This window comes from Toxorhynchites rutilus, chromosome 2, assembly GCF_029784135.1.
Source record: "Toxorhynchites rutilus septentrionalis strain SRP chromosome 2, ASM2978413v1, whole genome shotgun sequence".
Lineage (NCBI taxonomy): Eukaryota > Metazoa > Arthropoda > Insecta > Diptera > Culicidae > Toxorhynchites > Toxorhynchites rutilus.
Window position 1 is genome coordinate 252,757,732 of NC_073745.1, and position 19,435 is coordinate 252,777,166.

The window sequence follows — 19,435 nt, forward strand, 5'->3', positions numbered from 1 at the left end:
TCACTCACCGAAAAAGGGATTTTTCTGCCCCGCTGGTAATGGGCGAGATGTGGGATATTTGACGAGCATTCATCCCAATCGGCCGCTCTCTGTTTCTCCATGTCTCTTTCTCGGACGATGAGTAAAATATGGAAATTCCTCTCACCGCACCAAACTCTTATCGGGTACTCACACACAAGTGGACACTACATTATTCTCTCCTTATCTCTAGCAGGTGATATCACTCCGATTTTCGATAAAAACGATGGGTGTGTTACATCGAAGTAGTGCACTGTACGGAGAGTATGGTCGTCATCGCTCTATAACTTACGTTTTTATTCAAAAAAAAAATTTAGAAAATGACCAACATTTGTGTGGATAACACACAGTGTTAGGAAATGTAGCTGTTATATATTATGATGATGGTCCCACCTCATTCCCCTACAAAGGTTTGAGCGGGACGAGTTATCTTATTGATAACTATTATATTACGGTATTTATATTTTTCATTAACTAACCAGTATGCAAATTGAAATTGAAAGGAAAACGGTTATCTCGCAGACATAGATTACTATTTGAAAGAACAATATAAGCCATTATATGATCGTATTTATTCCATGGCATGTCGAGAGAATTTCCAACCCGGGAAGACCCTAGACCGATCGGGAATTGAACCCAATACCTATGTCAGTATTAGCCACAAATTTACAAGGGAATTCCCGCTTTATCAGATCCCCGGCCACGATTCTATCGTTTCCGAGTTCAAGCAGCTGAGCAAACCCAAGCCTAATTCTAGCCGATACTTCAGGCCCACTACTTATCCCAAGGCATGTCAAGAAAGTTTCCAACCCGAAAAAAACAGGAAGTGGGTTATATCTATGGTATAACTGCAATGGTGACGTAGGACTATCTTTGATTCAGTGATCATTTGTTTGAAGTTGAATCTGAATCCATTCTGAATGAATGACCAAATGGATATTTGAGGCACTTCGAAAACGAAAGCTCTTTCGCTTGCATGTTATTTTCAATGCCAAGAGGAACTGTCAGATTATTTAGCAGCAGCGATATCTTTCCGGATTCTTCTCGAAGTCCACCACCAGTGGTTAATGTTAACTCGATAACCACCAGTTAATTGCACATGATTGAAAAACCACAAAATCAATTGTATTTGGTCGCAGTATTATATGGATAGAAAACGTTAAAATAAACTCTTTCGCTTGAATGTAATTTTCAATTCTCAAGGGATCTGGCAGATTATTTTTTCAGCAACGATAATATCTTTCCGGAATCTTCTCGATGCTGGATGGCAACCAAACAAAAATAGTTCCGCGCGTGTATGTGTGTGTGGTGGCTGCTCCGATATCTCAATCGGAACCGTTTTTCGGTGCTGATACTCTCTTGGTCACCTTCTTTTCTTCTCCTGCCTCTTGCCTCCTGGCTTTTCTGCCCTCTCTCACAGTTCCAAACAAACTGCATGTCTTTCAGGTCAGGTCAGGCTAGGTAATGAATCCCTCGATCCCTTGATTCCTCGCCGAAAAAGAATAATTTTCAGAAGCTTTCCTGTTAATTGCGATCAATTGAAAAATCACAAAACCAAATGTATTTGGTTGCATTGTTATATGGATAGAAAACATTAGAATAAACTCTTTCTCATCAATGTAATTTTAAATTCCCAGGGGAACTGACAGAGTATTTTTCAGCAACGATTAGTTCTTTCCTGATTTTCCTCGATACTCGAAGCCCACCAGTGGTTAATGCTAACTCAATAACCACCAATAAGCACTTAATTGAAAAATATTTGGTCGCAGTGTTACATGGATAGAAAACATTAAAATGAACTCTTTCGCATGAATGTATTTTTCAGTTCTCAGGGGAACTGGCAGATTATTTTTCAACAACGATTGCATCTTTCCTGAAATTTCTCGATGCTGAATGGCATCCAAACGAAAATAGTTCCGCGCGTGTATGTGTGTGTGTTGGCTGCTCCGATGTTTCAAGCGGAACCGTTTGTGGCATCACTCTCCTCCTGATGGATTCCCTTTCGGCCTAAGGTGTGATGATAAACGAAGAGCTTCACCACAACAGCGACAACATGCTCCAATCACTGTTCAATTATAACTGAGTGAATTTCCGAGTGGCGCTCGCTTATATACCGATTGGTGATTTCAATAGCCTGTTTTGAAAGCAATTTTAAGACTATTGAAACAAGTTTTTGGATCAAAAAGTAACAAGTATATAACGCGTAGACATTTTATCTTTAGAATGAAGTGTTAATCATACCATTTCGTTCAGCTGTTTAGGAGCTATTAACGCTCAAAATCTCGGTCTCCGGCGTAACGCTTTCGTTTTCGAAACTTTGATTTTACACCCCGGTACAGAAATGAAAGACGTAGTCCTACGTCAAAATCCTTGACCGATCAGGAATTGAACCCAATACCTATGTCAGTATTAGCCTTGAATTTTTAAGATAAGATAAGTAATAAGAAAATTCGAGTTTAGGGGAAATGCGGTTTAAATGAACGATGTAGTAAAATGAACCAGTGCTTAAACTTCGATAATTTTACTAAAAACCAATTGATACTCCTTGATGATCCTATTCCTAGAACATATGAAGCTATTCAAGATATCCTGTTATACATGAAACTGTCAAATGTTGAAAATCTATATATATATATATATATATATATATATATATATATATATATATATATATATATATATATATATATATATATATATATATATATATATATATATATATATATGAATGAATTTATGAATTTATGAAACTACTGAACCGATCGACATGAAAATTGGTGTGTAGGGGTTTTTGAGGTCGAGAAAGTTTCTTATGATAGTTCAAGAGCTCTCCCCCTCTCTAAAAGGGGCTGTCATACAAATGAAACACAAATTTCTGCATTACTCGGGAATTAATCAAGCAAACGAAACCAAATTTGGCATGTGGAGGTTTTAGGATGCAATAATTTTTTCTATGGTGGTTAGACACTCCTCCCCCTCTCTAAGGGGGGGGGCTGCCATACAAAAGAAACACAAATTTCTGCATTACTCGGGAATTAATCAAGCAAACGAAACCAAATTTGTCCTGTGGAGGTTTTAGGGTGCAATGAATGTTTCTATGGTGGTTAGACACTCCTCCCCCCTCTCTAAAGGTAGACTGCCATAGAAATGAAGCATCAATTTATGCATAACTCACGAACTAATCAAGCAAGCAAAACCAAATTTGGCATGTAAAGGTTTTAGGAGGCAAGAAACGTTTCTAAGGTGGTTTGACACTCCTCTCTACAGGGGGAGGGCTGCATTACTCGAAAATCAATCAAGCAAACGAAACCAAAATTATGCATTGATGTTTCAGAGGGAGGGGGGGGTGTCAGTTTGCATAACTCAAGAACTAATTAAATTGATGAAAACTAGAAGCATTTTCATTTTCTCATATATTTGTCATTTGTGAGCTTCCCTACCCATGCCGTCAATAACGAGCAACTTATCGGCGATCAATGAAGGGGAATGATTTAAAGTCTCCGTGAACGAAGAAGAGACTTTGAGGCGAATGAACTACAAAGTTTAAAACCTCTCTGAAACAAAGAACGGAACGGAAGACGAGAAAAAGAAGAAGAAGAACGAAGGGAATTGTTTTCGTAAAGCATAAATGTTGGATCTCACTGAGGCAAACTTTCAGTATCGTACTAGATACGAACCAAAGAACATCGCTTCCGTTCTTCCTTGTTCCTTGTCATCACATGTCTTGGTATCGGATTGAGCTATGGACGCGACCAAATTACTTACTCACTGATGTCTTTGGCATTGCAATCATTACATCAAATTGACGCCATGTCATTAAGGTTCTGAACTACACAATTCTGCGAGGAATCATCAAACTAGGCTATCATCGGCTCACCAAGAAAATAATTGTTCAGGAATTATGTGTGTGATTTGGTTTCGCATGACAGTAAAAAAAAACTATCACCACCAAGGATGACAGCTAAGCTGATCGAGACCGGGAATATTGATAGAAAAGGCTTCTGTTGAGAAGAGCGCAAAGCGGAGGACTTGAACAAAATAACAGCGTAGTTCTACGTCAACAATGTGGTCATGTCTTGGACACAACCTCCTATATTTTTTTCATTATCCCGAATACTTCTCACTTTCCTCTGAGATCTCCCCTTACCCTTCTAAAAGGTCAGCCTATAGGGATGTGCTAACGCGACCGGTGGCCCTGAACCTACCCCTCACTTTTGCATTTCAGGAACGGTGTTTCCTACCGAATTTTCAGTCATGTTTCAGTTGATAATACAGGCAAACAATTTTTGTGCGGGGAATAGCGACCGCACAAAAAAAATCGTGTTCCGTACACAATTTGAAAAAAAAACTTTTTTTTGGGCGGTAGATAGGGACCGTATAAAAAAAGTTTCCCCAAGAAATTAACTCAAATCCACGTCGTTCACCGTTCAATTTAATTTTGTTTCCCTGCTTTGCGATGGAACAGTTTGCCTCTTCGGTTGCGCGTGGCTGTGTTGTGCTTTTAATTGCATGTCGAAACTTGTTACTATTAGAAATCATGGCATGCGCAAATTAGATCATTTGATGGAAGAATGGGAATGAAGTGGATAATTCAGACGCAAATATGCTTTTTCGCAATGAAATGAAATAAACTAAATGGACGATGACTTTGTCAAATATGCTTCCAAAAAATCGCACAAGAACAGAAAATCGCTCAAAAGAAGACCACACAAAAAAAGGTTTGCATGTGTGGTGACTTTTTTCTAGCTATCTTCATTCTAGCGTTTTAACCCCAGTTTGCATTTGCAAAAATGAAAAGTAATATTAGGTTGGGGAAAAAGTTATCCATTATTTTCTCGTTGGCTGGCTTTAGTGATCAATATTTCAGGTAATATCCATCATACAATTTCAAGTTTAGGCTCGTTGTAAAGGCATTTCACATTAAAAAAAAATCTTTTGGTGTTCTTTGTTTGTTCCATCAAGTTATGAGTTACAGAGCGTTAACAATGGAGGTCAACAAATTCGGTACATTTCACACTTTTTATTTTATAAATGCGAAAATTGAATCTCACCCAAAAATAATGGATTACTTTTTCCCCAACCTAATATTTTTGACCTGTATGGAAAATGAGTTCAATGTTTAGTTAGCTTGATTTTAGATTGCGAAACATTACAAAACAAGGCAATTTGAATTGCTCTTGGTATGTTCATCAAAATATGTTATATAAATTGAATCTACCTGTTACCTTTTATTCGGTTGTGCATTTGCATGGATGGGACGATAGGAAATCCTCGGATTTTCTTCCTAGGAACAGCTTCTGTTGAAGCTCCTCTTTCAACAGTAACCTCGATTGAGGCACTCTTCAGGGCACAATTCACTTTGCGAAATGGACTGCATTGGATGGGCTAATTTACTCTTTCGGGGTGTTTTGAAAAAAGACACCAATCAACCAATCAGCGTGCGCCACGTCATGTGTAAGGCATGCATAACGATCCTGTTATTGTTGTTGCAATTGTTTCCAGAAAGTGTGCATTGAGACAAAGGGAAGCTAGAGATTCTAGAAGGCGTGATTATTAGGGTGACTAGAAGATTCTAAAAGGCGTGTTCATTAGTTTTAGTTGGAACAATGTAGCAAAAGGCGACTAGAAGGTTCTAGAAGGTACTTTGTTAGTTATTGTTGGGAGCCATTTATCCGCGGCTTACTCGGGGTTAGTAGATGGGATACAAGGTGGGAATAATGGAAATGCTAATACTATTGGACTTGGATTTCTAATTACAAGACCGAACACCTGTAGTACACGGCATGCCGTTATTTGAAAAAGTCGGGGTGGTTCTGAACCAACCTCCAAAAGGTGAACCTAAACCGACTACCAGTTTTAACATCGTGAGTATTTAACACGTTCACTCTGGCGTCCATGGCTCGCATAATCCTGGCTCATCAAGCAGCGCTCACTACCGGGGAACGCATTTACTATCAGAAACTTTTGATTAACTCTGTGTATGCATCTGTGTGTGCATGTGTGTGTGTTAAAGATGACTTTTACGTTGACGTTGACTTTGATCGTTGACCGCTGACGTTTGCATGTACATTTGTATGTGCACTTTCTTTGTCTAACTCCACCCGCGTCGTTGTAAGACTAAATTCTTCCCACTCTAACATTCCCCTTCATAGAAGAAAAAAAAACATAGAAGAAAATCCATTTGCACGTTTTGAAACGGAACTGAAATTAATTAAATTATTCATTAATGTTCAACAGTCCGAAACAGCAAAAAGTCAGGTGTTGTAACTTCACAAATATATCTGAATGACAACAAGCCAATCTAACTATGAAATATATATGGTTCTTGTAGGAAATTTTCTCAATAATTTTTTTTTTATTTTCTCTTATATTTCTCTCAACTATAACATGAACTAGTGCTTATTCAAATAACGTTTTCAATTTTCAACTAAAACTAGATTTGAAATTTGGTTAATTGGAGCACAACCTCATGAAATTATGAGTCATATACTTTTGCAGGTCATGAGACCTTCATATCAAAGTTTGTACTCCGTGGTGATTCCTCTAACAATTATGGACACAAGTGCTGGAAATCAACAATATAACGCTAAGGGAAAAAACATTAAATTTTTGAACTAACAGCGAAACATCAATGGTATCCGATGTTTTTGGAATACACTGAATAACGCTCCGTTTGAGCTGATCACACTTTAGAAAAGTTGCGATAGAACAACCTTGCAATACGGTACAAACAATCTAAGAAAATGTTTCATTGTAATGGGCGGCTATAAGACATGTGCGCTAGGTCGTGGGAAATAACGCTAGCATTTGAACCCTCTGATTATTGCCTCTATAAAGATGCCGAGCAGCAGTAACAATTCACAGCGACCAAAGGACAATTTCTCATTTCTCTATGAATTGCTAAACAAAAAGACACATTTTTCCAACCTAAGAATATATTATCAAATAGTTAAAAACTTCTTTTCACAATCTACTTATACGTGTAACTGGATAACTGGTCAAATTTTGAATCAATATTTCTCTTGTTGTTTCGCTCCATCATCTAGTTCAAACAGAACAATGTTTCTATAGCTGGATGCTCTGGATTTGTGGAAAAGACAATAATTGGTTTCGATCGTTCCGGACAACTGTGTGCGCGTTTATCTATTAGGCCGTTCCATTATGCTTAACACTAGTGAAACAAAGCGAGCCCATCAAATAGATCGAAATAGTATATTAAAATAAATGTGTACTTTTTATCTCTTGCGAATGCATAAAACTTATACAGATAGCGGGTAATTTAATGAAATTCTATTAAGAATGACAGATAAACAATAGCTAATTGGTACCACTTAAAAATTATCGTTTTTTTTCTTTGCCACGCTATTGATGTGTGTTCGTACAATACATTAGTTACTAATAATTGCTACCGGGAAAATTGTTTTCGTATAAATTACTGAATATGAATGGTGATTAATCTGGTGCGATTATAACAATTTGAAGGCACTTGTTATTATTAATAACTTTTGGCTTACGTGAGCTGCTTCCGAAGAATATTCGCACTATCATCTTCTCTTTTCTTCTGGAACATGCTAACATCGGCGGAGTTTGCTTCGACCGGACTGTTGTACGGATCATGCGGATCAAGGCACACAACATAGATGCAATTGCGTGTTCTTTCCACTCAGCGATTTGGTTCGTTGTTGTAAGCTCGTTTCCATATTGTGCGCTCATCCTTCGATACATCATTTCGGTTAGATTCCTTAAAAAACAGAAGCAATAAAGCAAATTAGTTTATCAGATTGGCAAGTGGGTATGTTATGAAATTTATCGGATTCTGTATTGATGTTTCTTCCTAAGAAATCGACTACAGTGTTGATTTTAGTTCACTTCTAACGACTGTGATATATATTTGAGTTCAGTTGCAAAGGGAGATCTGGTGGATAGTGGTTAAAGTGCCAATGAAAATGGTCATCTTGAATTTTCAAACGGAACTTTCTTAAAAATGTTGATTCCCACGAAAAATTATCCTATGCAAAATATCAGCTCAAACCAGACTTCATTTACTAGTATCGGAGACGTCAGAATGTGAGAGTTATTTTTTCGGTTTTCAAAAAAAAATGGTTAGTGCCAAATGTCTCGAAATTGCATGAAACGTGGAGATTTACTGTTATCTAAAAAAAAATTTCGAGATAACAGTAAATCTCGACGTTTCATGCGATACTAAAGCATTTCGCATCAAAAATTATTTTTGGAAATTTTTTGATTTCATGTACTCTCCCCTTCGGTGATTTTTCGGTTTTCGAAAAAACTCACATTTTGACGCAAATGAAATCCGATTGAGCTAATATTTTACATCACATTACATTACATCGTGCATATGAACATTTAGCAGGAAGTCCTGTACGAAAAATCGAGATGACGATTTTCATTGGCACTCTAAACTGTACTTTTTGCCTAGTATTCTAAACGACTAAATCCCAGAGTGTTGATTTTTGACTAAAAAAAATTTCGAGATGACAGTAGATCTCGGCGTTTCATGCAATTTGAAGACATTTGGCAACAAAAAAAAAACATTTTTGAAAACCCCGATTTCATGTACCATTTTTGAAAATTTCTAAAGTTTTTGATGTTACCGAATGTGCAGTGGTTCACGAAGTTAATTGACATGTAGAATTTGGCTACAGTAGGGATGGTACTGAAGCGACACTACGTGGCAAGCCGCATCGATTCGTTGGCTATCGGATAGAAGTCGACTCTTTCTCCAAAGTATTGAATAATTATCATTCACACCACACTCGTAGTCTTTAAACACAGAAGAAGGATTAAAGATTACCTTAATCACGTCGACCGATTTTTGGCTCGGTGTTGCCCATCTACGGAACGGTATCCCAATGGTTACGATTTCATCTGACGAAGTTATTTGAATTGTTTTGAATGTTATTTGAAGAATATTTTTGAGGAACTAGAACATATAATTTTTCTATACATTCAGAGACAATGTAGCACGTTGCTGCTTGGTTAGGCACCACACGCGCCAACCATATTGAATTCCAAGCATTGTAAGCAGGAGACAAATGACACTGAGAACGTGTAAAGAGAAAGATCGATCCAAAGTGTATTTAGGTATGAACGAAATATGTCAAAAAACAAAATTGGTCAATGAAAAGAAGGGTGAGGGAGGGATACTATTTATGTATTATAAAATGAGATGCACACATATAGAAAAACTGGACAATATTTGAAAGAACTGGAAGATTTGAAGCTTAACTGTTTGACTGGATTGAGGAAAAAAACTGGAAGAATCCGCTGCATGTGACACTATTAGCAAATTCGTTTCTAAAACTGAGTCAGTTCCAAACTGACTCTGTAATAAAGAAACGTTATCAGTTTCACGAATGCGGCGGTTTGTTGGTGTGCGTTATATACAGCACTTTTCTGTATTCCGACGGATTTCCATTTTGTTCGAAACCGTTATTCATTCGAGTTATAATTTAGCATTCCCTATTTCGAACGTTTTGCCCATTTAATGTACGAAGAGAAACAGATCGAACGAAATGCAAAAACAACTCGAACGGAATACAGAATGAAATCAAGTCCTTCGAAATATTTCGAATCGATCGAAATACAGAATATGGGTGATAGTCTGATTTGTTTAATTTGCGATGACGAATGTACAGTGTCGACGTCTGGTGGCGATATCAGTGCTTGGGAGGTAAATTATTCTCTATCAGATCAGAAGGACCAAGCGCCGTGTAAAAATATAAAATTTTAAATGAAATGTTCTACTTCATATTGTTTGATTACCTAACACATGTAGTATATTTATTTTTATGACATGTAGTCCAATATATTTTTTGCAATTTCGGGAAAAAAAACCTCTTATTTCATCCCATAAAATAGAAAACGATACGTTAAAGTAAATTTTTATACATAATTTTTATTTTTAAAGCATGTTTATTCCACTTGAATATCCACCATTATTTTCGGCTCCCAATGAAAGCACACGTAGTTTAATGCGCCTATGCGAATATACTCTTCAAAATCAGAATCCGAATTGTATAACGATTCCAATAATACAAAAGCAAAAGCAGCAGGTTTTCCATTTTCGTAGTCTTTATTCATCTCAGTGCGAAACTAAGGGTGGGTTTAGACTAGTAATAATTTCGTGTGAAGAAATATGATGAGAATTATAGAAATCGCATCAACCGTTTACACTAGCGCGAACTTATTTAATGAATATATTCATATTTTTGGTGAATTTATTCACCTGAAGTAGAACTGCATCCAACTTTAGTGATTTCTCACCAGTGAAAAAATTCACCAGCGTTTACATATGCCTGAATATATTCTATGCATCCTATACATATATACCTCGGAGAAGTGTATCAAATATAATCTCACCCGTTTACATCTATTTTCGGGTGAACAAATCCATCTATAGCTATAGATCTCCCTAATTTAAACGATGTAAACCCGCCATAACAGCTTTCGGGTTGAACCTAGTGCGAAACTAGGTTGAAACTGAGTGAATAAAAAACGTTTCGACAGCAGTTAGTTTGGCACTGGGGTTGAAACTGGACAAAAACAAATTCGCTATATTACTTTATCTAATAGCGAATTCGTTTTTGAAACTAGGTTAGTTCCAAACTGACTCGGTAATAAAAAAAACGTTTTCGGGTTCACGAATGAGGTGGTTTGTTGGTGTGCGTTATATAGTCTGATTTGTTTATATTTGCTACGACAAATGTACAGTGTCGACGTCTGGTGGCGTTATTAGTGCTTGGGAGGTAAATTATTCTCTATCAGATCAGAAGGGCCAAGTGCAGTATAAAAATATAAAAGTTTGAATGAAAATTGTTACTTCATACTGTTTGATTATCTAACACAAGTAGTTCTGACACTCACTTAAGCATTTGTCGATGCATTTCCTGTTTGTTCCACAAATAATTACTATTATAATATAAAATCATCATTAGACACAGTTTTCGTTCAATATGTTCCTGCGATATCGGAAAAACCTCTTATTTTATCACATAAAATAAATGTTCGATACGTTAAAGTAAATTTTCATTCATAATTTTGATTTTGAAAGCAGGTATTCCACCTGAATATCCATCGTTATTTTCGCCTCCCAATGAAAGCACACGTAGCTTAATGCCATCTACTCGAATATACTCTTCAAAATCAGAATCCGAATTGGATTACGATTCCAATAATATAATAGCAAAAGCAGCATTTTTTCCATTTTCATAGTCTTTGTTTTCAGATTTTCCAAAACAATACTCGGAACTTGACAGTTCAGTATAGTTGTATTGGTGAACCTGAGTGCCAACCCGTGAAACCGGGGCTCTGGCAACCCTATCCCATCCAATGCAAATTGAGCGTAGGCAGCATAGAACAGGGCTCGCGCTTAGCGGGCTCACGTATTGTTTAATGTTTGGAGTCATATATGTTAATATTTTATTACGTTAGATAGTTTCCTTTGGCAAGCGATGTTTGGTTACTCATCCGGAAGCATTCTTGACGATTTATAATTAAAATCACAGCTGAAGAATCGCGCGGAGCACTTCATTTTTAATTTTAGGTTATGATTTCTATGCTCATGATTTTCTATGCTGGCTACTAAAAGGCGGCCATCTTAGCAATCCCTTGCGTGAAACATCTCTGTGCGAAACTAACAGCTTTCGGGGCGAATTAGTGCGACACTGAGTGCGAAACTGAGTGGATAAAAAAACGTTTTGACAGCAGTTAGTGTGGCACTGGGGTTGAAATTGAACAAAAATGAATTCGCTAATACAGTAGAACCCCGATTATCCGCGGAATAGTCTGGCTAGTACACCGCAAATAACGAAAATCGGAGATAACGCAATAAAGGCCTAAAAATGAGTTCCAAACTCAAAAAAAAAAGATATTTCAGCATGAAAACTATGTTTTATCAATACAGAAATCTTTAAACTATCCATCTACAAGATCGTGTACACTAGTGGTAAGATAATGTGGAAGCCATGACCATGACCAAAACAAAAGTGCACGAGCCTATCATTCACTGACAAATTTCGGGAAAGCCTATAGATTTACTATGGAACTCGCTGTCGCGAATAATCCGCACCGCGGATCATCCGCTCGCGGATAATCGGAGTTCCACTGTTGTCTGATTTGTTTATATTTGCGATGACAAATGTACAGTGGCTTGGGAGGTAAATTATTCACTACCAAATCAGAAGGACCAAGTGCAGTGTAAAATTATAACAGTTTGAATGAAAATTTCTACTTCATGTTGTTTGATTACCTATCACATGTAGTCCTGACACTTACTTAACCATTTGTCGATACACTTTCTGTTTGTTCTACAAATAAAAACCATTATGATATAAAATCATCATCAGACACAGTTTTCGTTTAATATGTTTTTGTAATTTCGAAAAAAACTTCTTATTCCATTACGTAGAACGCATATTCGATACGTAAAAGTAAAATTTAATTCATAATGTATATTTTAAATGCATTTTTATTCCACCTGAAAATCCATCATTATTTTCGCCTCCCAATAAAAGCACACGAAGCTTAATGCCATTTATGCGAATATAAAGGGTGTGCTACATCAAATTGCATCACGGAAAAACGCTGTAGAAATTGGCCCAGTAGACCGATCCTTTTGAAAATTTTAGACAGTAAAATAAAAACTATTAAACAACTTTTGGCATTTTCTTTTTATTCATATTTCGAGCCCAAGCCCGTATGCTCGCACCTTCCTCTTTACCCCGTCCATAAGGTTCTGTACAACGTCAGGTTGTAGTTTTAATAACCCATAATCATAATCGCCCAATATTTCTCTATTGGGCGAAGCTCCGGCGCGTTGGGCGGGTTCATTTCCTTTGGCACGAAGGTGACCCCGTTGGCTTCGTACCACTCCAACACGTCCTTTGAATAGTGGCACGAAGCGAGATCCGGCCAGAAGATGGTCGGGCCCTCGTGCTACTTCAATAGTGGTAGTAAGCGCTTCTGTAGGCACTCCTTAAGGTAAACCTGCCCGTTTACCGTGCCGGTCATCACGAAGGGGGCGCTCCGCTTTCCGCAAGAGCAGATCGCTTGCCACACCATGTACTTTTTGGCAAACTTGGATAGTTTCTGCTTGCGAATCTCCTCCGGAACGCTGAATTTGTCCTCTGCGGAGAAGAACAACAGGCCCGGCAGCTGACGAAAGTCCGCTTTGACGTAGGTTTCGTCGTTACCAGGCAATGCGGCTTCGTCAGCATTTCGGTGTACAGCTTCCGGGCTCGTGTCTTCCCCACCATGTTTTGCCTTTCGTCGCGGTTAGGAGCCTTGTGAACCTTGTATGTACGCAGGCCCTCCCGCTGCTTGATCCGCTGGACGAATGAACTTGACAAATTCAGCTTATTGGTGACATCCCGGACCGAATTTCTCGGATCACGTCTAAACTGCTTAACTACGCGCTTGTGATCTTTTTCACTGACGGAGCATCCATTTTTGCCGTTCTTCACCTTCCGGTCGATGGTCAGGTTCTCGAAGTATCGTTTTAGTACTCTGCTGACCGTGGATTGGACGATTCCCAGCATCTTACCGATGTCCCGATGTGACAACTCCGGATTCTCGAAATTAGTGCGCAGGATTAATTCACGACGCTCTTTTTCGTTCGACGACATTTTTCCAAATTTACGAAAAATTGACAGTGAAGGATGGCCAACGTGATCTATACACTCTTATCTGATTATAAGCGAAAGCTGAAGATATAATTCCTAAAAATTCAATTTCTACCGCGTTTTTTCCGTGATGCAATTTGATGTGACACGCACTTTACTCTTCAAAAACGTAATTCGAATTGGATTACGATTCCAATAATGCAAAAGCAGCAGGTTTTCCGATTTTATGGTCTTTATTTTTAGATTTTTCGGAAACAATACTCGAAACTTGACAGTTCAGTATAGTTGTATTGGTGAACCCGAGTGCGAGTCCGTGAAACATCGCAGTGCGAACCCTATTAGAGTGGAAGCGTGCTGGGCCCATAACCTATTAGATTAGGTAGTAAAACGTACTACTCTCTCCAGTGGTTGAAACAGAAGTGAAAAATTTTTATTTCCTAATTTATTACATGGTTGCTGTGTTTGAATCTTCGGTCTGAACGCCTACTACTTCTAACAAACCCAACAGCTTTCGGGTTGAACCTAGTGCAAAACTAGGTTGAAACTGAGTGAATAAAAAAACTTTTTGACAGCAGTTAGGTTGCAACCAAGATGGTGGAGTTAACAGGTGGCTCGTAATTTACACTATTTAGAAAAGACGTATGAGGAATGGCAAGACGAAAAGTTTGGATTTGTTTATGTTATTACTTACGTTGATATGGTTACATTTGATTTCGTCGAAGGTATTTGAAGCAGTATAATAAATAAACAGTTGTCGTTGAAAATTGTTACCTAGTAACCTTTATGCATATGCTTCCGCCAGCTGGCTCGGCTAATGTGATTCAAGGAATGCTTTGATCGTGGTACCGCCACTGGCGTATAATTTGCAGCTTTGTTTTTGTGCTGGTTCATAACGGTAATCAACCGTGCCGGCGAAACTGTAGTCAATGTTTAGTGTTGATTGGATACCATCTATGTAAATAAGTTCAAACTTACGGGATACGTCCGAACGGCAATTCTGACATTACGTTTTACCTTCCACTTCACTTATCTTGGTTGCAACTGGGGTTGAAACCAGGGATGCCAGGTTTGAAGACATGTCTTCATTTTGAAGACATATGACTTACTGTGAAGACATTTTGAAGACATTATGAAATATGTGAAGACATTTCAGTATGATAGCGTATGTGAATTTTTGAGAGATATTATTTTCATAAATTTCGAACTATTGACCGGAAAGATCGTTAAAAGAAGTAAGGTTTTTGTGTCAGTGTCATTCGATCGCATTTTTATCAGTGTCACTTGTTTACTTTTGTTCTTAGTAACTTAGAGACTTTTGCCTCGGGTTTTTTTTAGTGTTCAACAAGCAACAATTACACCTCGGATAAACCTCAATGGTTATAATATCGCCACTGCGCAAAGCTAGTCTCGGGGTCATTCACTCGTGTTTTTCAATCTTTTCCAAGCAGAAAATCCACAAGTATATAGAATGAATTCAACAACGAGGGACTTTTAATGTCTCTAGAAGATATTAGTTCATTTGCACTAGAAAATTTGAATGATTGTGACATTGTATTTTTATTAATTTGTATAGAACCCAGTAATCTTTTACTTCCGGATATTCTATTCACACTTTAACACGAACAACCATTCTTCGTTAGAGTCCGAGGAAGAATACTCTTTTTCATTTATTTATCTGTTCCTAAGATATTTAAAGGCCTGCTATTATATACATTTCTCTACAATTTGGACCTATATTATACAATCTCTTTCTCAAACTTTCAAACGACCACTTCACAAAACGAAGGTTTTCCGGTTACATGCCCTTTCAATAATCAGTTTTATGGAAATGGTTTGAGCTACAACCAAAACGTCAAAGCTGAAATAAACAAATTGAGTTATCACAGTTCCGTTTTTGTGGAAACCGGGGCGATATTCACTCAACCAACGGTATATCAGGCTAAATATCATTTCTAAACTCACGAAATTTAGTTCGCAGTTGTGAAATATATTCCTTGCACATTTATTGAAATAAGCTTCAAAACCTCAAGGCAAGTTTAGTGAAATGCGCTATATAATAATGCCAATTAATAGAAACATTGAATGAGCTATCAAACTTTGTCCAAATGTAAGCTATGAATTTTAGTTTTTTCGATATGACTGTGAAGACATTTGAAACCATTTCTTCGTATCATGTGAAGACATTTTTACGCACCATGTGAAGACATTTGAAAAAATCACCTGGCATCCCTGATTGAAACTGAACAAAAACGAATTCGCTATACAGGAAACCCCGTTTTTGTGCGGTTTTTTTTTGTGCAGTTTTTTGTTCTTGTGCATTATATGAAAAGAAGCATACTTGACGAAGTTATCATCCATTTTTTTTTCGATGGCTTATATGCTGATATAATTTTTTAGCACTAAAATAGTGCAGAAAAAGCATATTTGCGTCTAAATTGCGCATGGCATAATTTCTAACAGCAACAAGTTTCGACATGCAACTAAAAGCACAAAACAGCCACGCACGACTGAAAAGGCAAACTGTCCCATTGCAAAGCAGGGAAACAAAAGGAAATTGAACGGTGAACGGCGTGGATTTGAGTTATTTTCTTGGGGGAAACTTTTTTATGCGATCCCTGTCTACCGAACACAATTTTTTAAAGCTACTGGTGAAGTTTTGCACGTTTTTTTTTTGCGGGGATTTTTTTGTGCGAGAGATAGGGTTTGCCTGTAAATAGAATATTTCGAACGCTTGTTTCCGACTTTCAAAAGAAATGAAAAGAGTTCCGCTTGGAGACGTACGAATTCGCGTTTGTATACTTTACGAAGTGCCGGATGTTGCCACCTTGACTTGACCTCGGCCCATTATGCCAAGGAGTCATTGGCGGAGATATACCGGTTGAGAAACTTTGTACCGAAGACTGTCAACCCTACCAATGTCCTCCTCCTGCGTTCGATGGAAAATATTTGCGTGAACCTCGAACGGAGAATCTGCTCCAATAATTTTGCGGCTAAAACGAAGAAAAGCTGATTGCCAAGGCAACGAAAGAATTGAAGAACATGTCGGCATCGATCTTTTCATTGGCCATGGTTATCCTAGGCAACTGCCGCAAGGCTTTGAAGCATTTTTATAAAATGCTTAATAAACGTAATATTTGAGGAAAACTTGTACCTTTAAGTCATCTTTTGTAGATTTGTAGTTACCGTCCGAAATTAGTCCATTTTTTGATGCATACGTTATTTGACGTATGAGTGGAACAGCGGAATTATCTGATGCCAAAAAGACAGTTTTCATGTTATACTCTCTATAGATGTAACAATTAGTGTATTTATTTCACCAAATCATGCCTTATGTCATGGTACTTTGTGACATGAATTTCCTATTTATTTATAATTCATATCATGTTCGCAATTGAAATAACACTACTGAAAAAGGGTACATACCACTTACGAGACCTAGTTCCAAACACGCAGGAAGGAATCCCACGATCCGGTGGCGACAGCCATTCCGTTGTCGGTAACACCTAAACAAGACACGCGGTTATCGTGTCCCGCCAGGATGCCGGCTCGCTCGGCCTTCATCGTGTCCCACACGTTGCAGTTGAAGTCATCATACCCGGCCAACAGCAATCGACCGGATTTTGAGAACGCTACCGAAGTAATTCCGCAGATAATGTTGTCGTGCGAATACATTGCCAGCTCCTGATCCGCACGAATATCGAACAGACGACAGGTAGCGTCATCCGAGCCCGTTGCGAATGCCTGACCATTGGGGAAGAACGCCACCGCATTGATATCACTCTCGTGTCCAGGGAATGTTTGCTTGCACTGACCGTCCCGAATGTCCCACAGTTTGGCAGTAGCATCACATGCTCCAGAAACGAATGTCTTGCCCTGTGGTGCTAACGAAAGGGCCATCACATCGCCGGTGTGACCCTGGAAAGATGTTGCCTGTTGACCCGTTTCTATATCCCAAAGAGCGCAGGACATATCACCGGAACTAGTGACGATTTGGTTATCATCGAGGAAACGACAACAGGATAGATATCCGGTGTGTCCTCCGAGCTCTCGTGCGATTCGAACGTTGCCTTCGCGTGTTTTAAGGTTGTAGATTGAACAGATGTTGTCTAGACCGCCACAGGCTACATAATTACCAGACGGGGCGTAAGCACATGTCATTACCCAAGAAGATCTCAGTGGTATTGCATGAACCTTGTTGGTGGTATGAGAATCCCACACAATTAATTTGCCATCCTGTGAGGCGGACACTAAATATCGCGAATCGCTCCCCCAATGCATGGCATAAATTTTGGCTAAATGTCCTCGCAGGGTGCGTCTGGTTCGGAGCTGAATTCGTCCAACTGCTTCCAGATGATTGGTCGCCTGCAGAATCGAAGTATCACAGACGGCTTTCCGCGCATCCCGAATGGCATTTTTCAACTGCTCCGCCTCTATTCTTAGAGCTTCGATTTCATTCATATTTGAATTTTTCTCAACACACAATTTATATCACTAATTACTATAGTTTTTATACACTATACCACTTTTCAGTAAACGGCCAGTTAGTGAGCTTGACACCTGTTTTATTTAAATTACATTCATTAGAAGTGTAGACGATAGTTAACAATTCCAATCGAGCGCTAGAAAAATCCACAAACACAAATATCACATAGCGAGAATGATCACCGAGTTTCGTTATTACTTCATTAAATTGATGGTATATTTTTCACTCGATCGCAATCATTATCATCATCGTCATCACCATGGAATAGCAGTCTTGTTTGTAAGTCAGTGACGTCTCATCATTGATGTTTCCGATCTGCTCTCCTCTCGAGTTTTCTCTACCACTCCGCTCCCCGTTACGTTCCGTATTCGGTTGCCCTTGTTCGATGATCGTGTGTAAGCAAAATTCCAGGAGATTTCCGTCAGAATTTGGCCCACCGAATTCGATCGTTCCTAAGGGTCCAAGCTCCAACCACTTGCCTGGAATTCCGAAAAACTTACACAATATCTGACATGGAACACAACACACCACATACAGCATAAAATTGCACCAAATTTATCGAATTATTCTTTCCGACCGACGTTCGCGGTTGCCTATTTGCATTCAATTAGACTGCTTCCATTAGAGTGTAAAGTGGCGACGATGAGAAAAAGTGGATGATCTCACGCACACACAATGCTCAACTCAACAGGCAGAATGAACCTCAACGATGTATGGAAGCGATAAATACATAAAAATACATCTATGAAAAACACTGAAAAGACGGAGAACTCAAAGCATAATCACAAACCGTGGAGAGCGAAACAGCGCAGCGCAGCTGCATTAAATGGGCTGTGCCTTTGACACCCCGCTAGTAAAAGTCACTTCGATGTTTGATCGATAAATGTACTCAACGGGCCGTTGTTGGTCCAAACAAGGATTCACCAGTACCTCACGCTGTATGTGAGTATTTTGAAAACAGTTCGATCTGGCAACCACATTAATGATAATCGTGGTACAGTGAGACCTTGTTATATTGCAAAAAAACGGCTAGATAGAACGGCTTTAGATTGGAAGCCGGAATAAAGTGATTTTGGAACCACTCACAAAATAGTAGCCGGTTCATCAAAGCTACAGCAGAACCTTGATAGTACATTGAAAGTGACAAATCTTTGAAACATCGAGGATTATTCGATCTTCCAATTATTATCAATCTTAATTTAAGAGTATCAGATAAATAAGAATACGATATGAAAGTTATTTGGTTTTGCCAGTATTGATTTCTGTAACAATTGTTCCCTCCGAATGTAAT

The 19,435-nt window shown here is 38.4% G+C and overlaps 1 protein-coding gene and 1 pseudogene across 8 annotated transcripts; both read right to left on the reverse strand.

The window, feature by feature from the left end:
* Nucleotides 1-6,933: 6,933 nt before the first annotated feature.
* On the reverse strand, nt 6,934-18,884 carry LOC129768818 (guanine nucleotide-binding protein subunit beta-1-like). Of its 8 annotated transcripts, none has more exons than XM_055770726.1 (3): nt 18,680-18,884; nt 17,085-18,218; nt 6,934-7,759 (listed from the first exon to the last, which is right to left on the reverse strand). In XM_055770726.1, the coding sequence occupies exon 2, from the start codon at nt 18,117-18,119 to the stop codon at nt 17,097-17,099; it is 1,023 nt and encodes a 340-aa protein (XP_055626701.1). In that variant the 5' UTR covers nt 18,120-18,218; nt 18,680-18,884; the 3' UTR covers nt 6,934-7,759; nt 17,085-17,096. The 8 variants fall into 8 exon arrangements, with proteins under 8 accessions (XP_055626701.1, XP_055626697.1, XP_055626702.1 ...); XM_055770722.1 differs by having other exon boundaries at nt 17,085-18,623; XM_055770727.1 differs by having other exon boundaries at nt 18,673-18,884.
* On the reverse strand, nt 14,982-15,064 carry LOC129772108 (U4 spliceosomal RNA; annotated as a pseudogene).
* Nucleotides 18,885-19,435: the final 551 nt, after the last annotated feature.

Excerpts from the sequence above, each read along its gene's own strand:
- LOC129768818 (XM_055770726.1), bottom strand. The coding sequence starts at position 18,119 with ATGAATGAAATCGAAGCTCTAAGAATAGAGGCGGAGCAGTTGAAAAAT.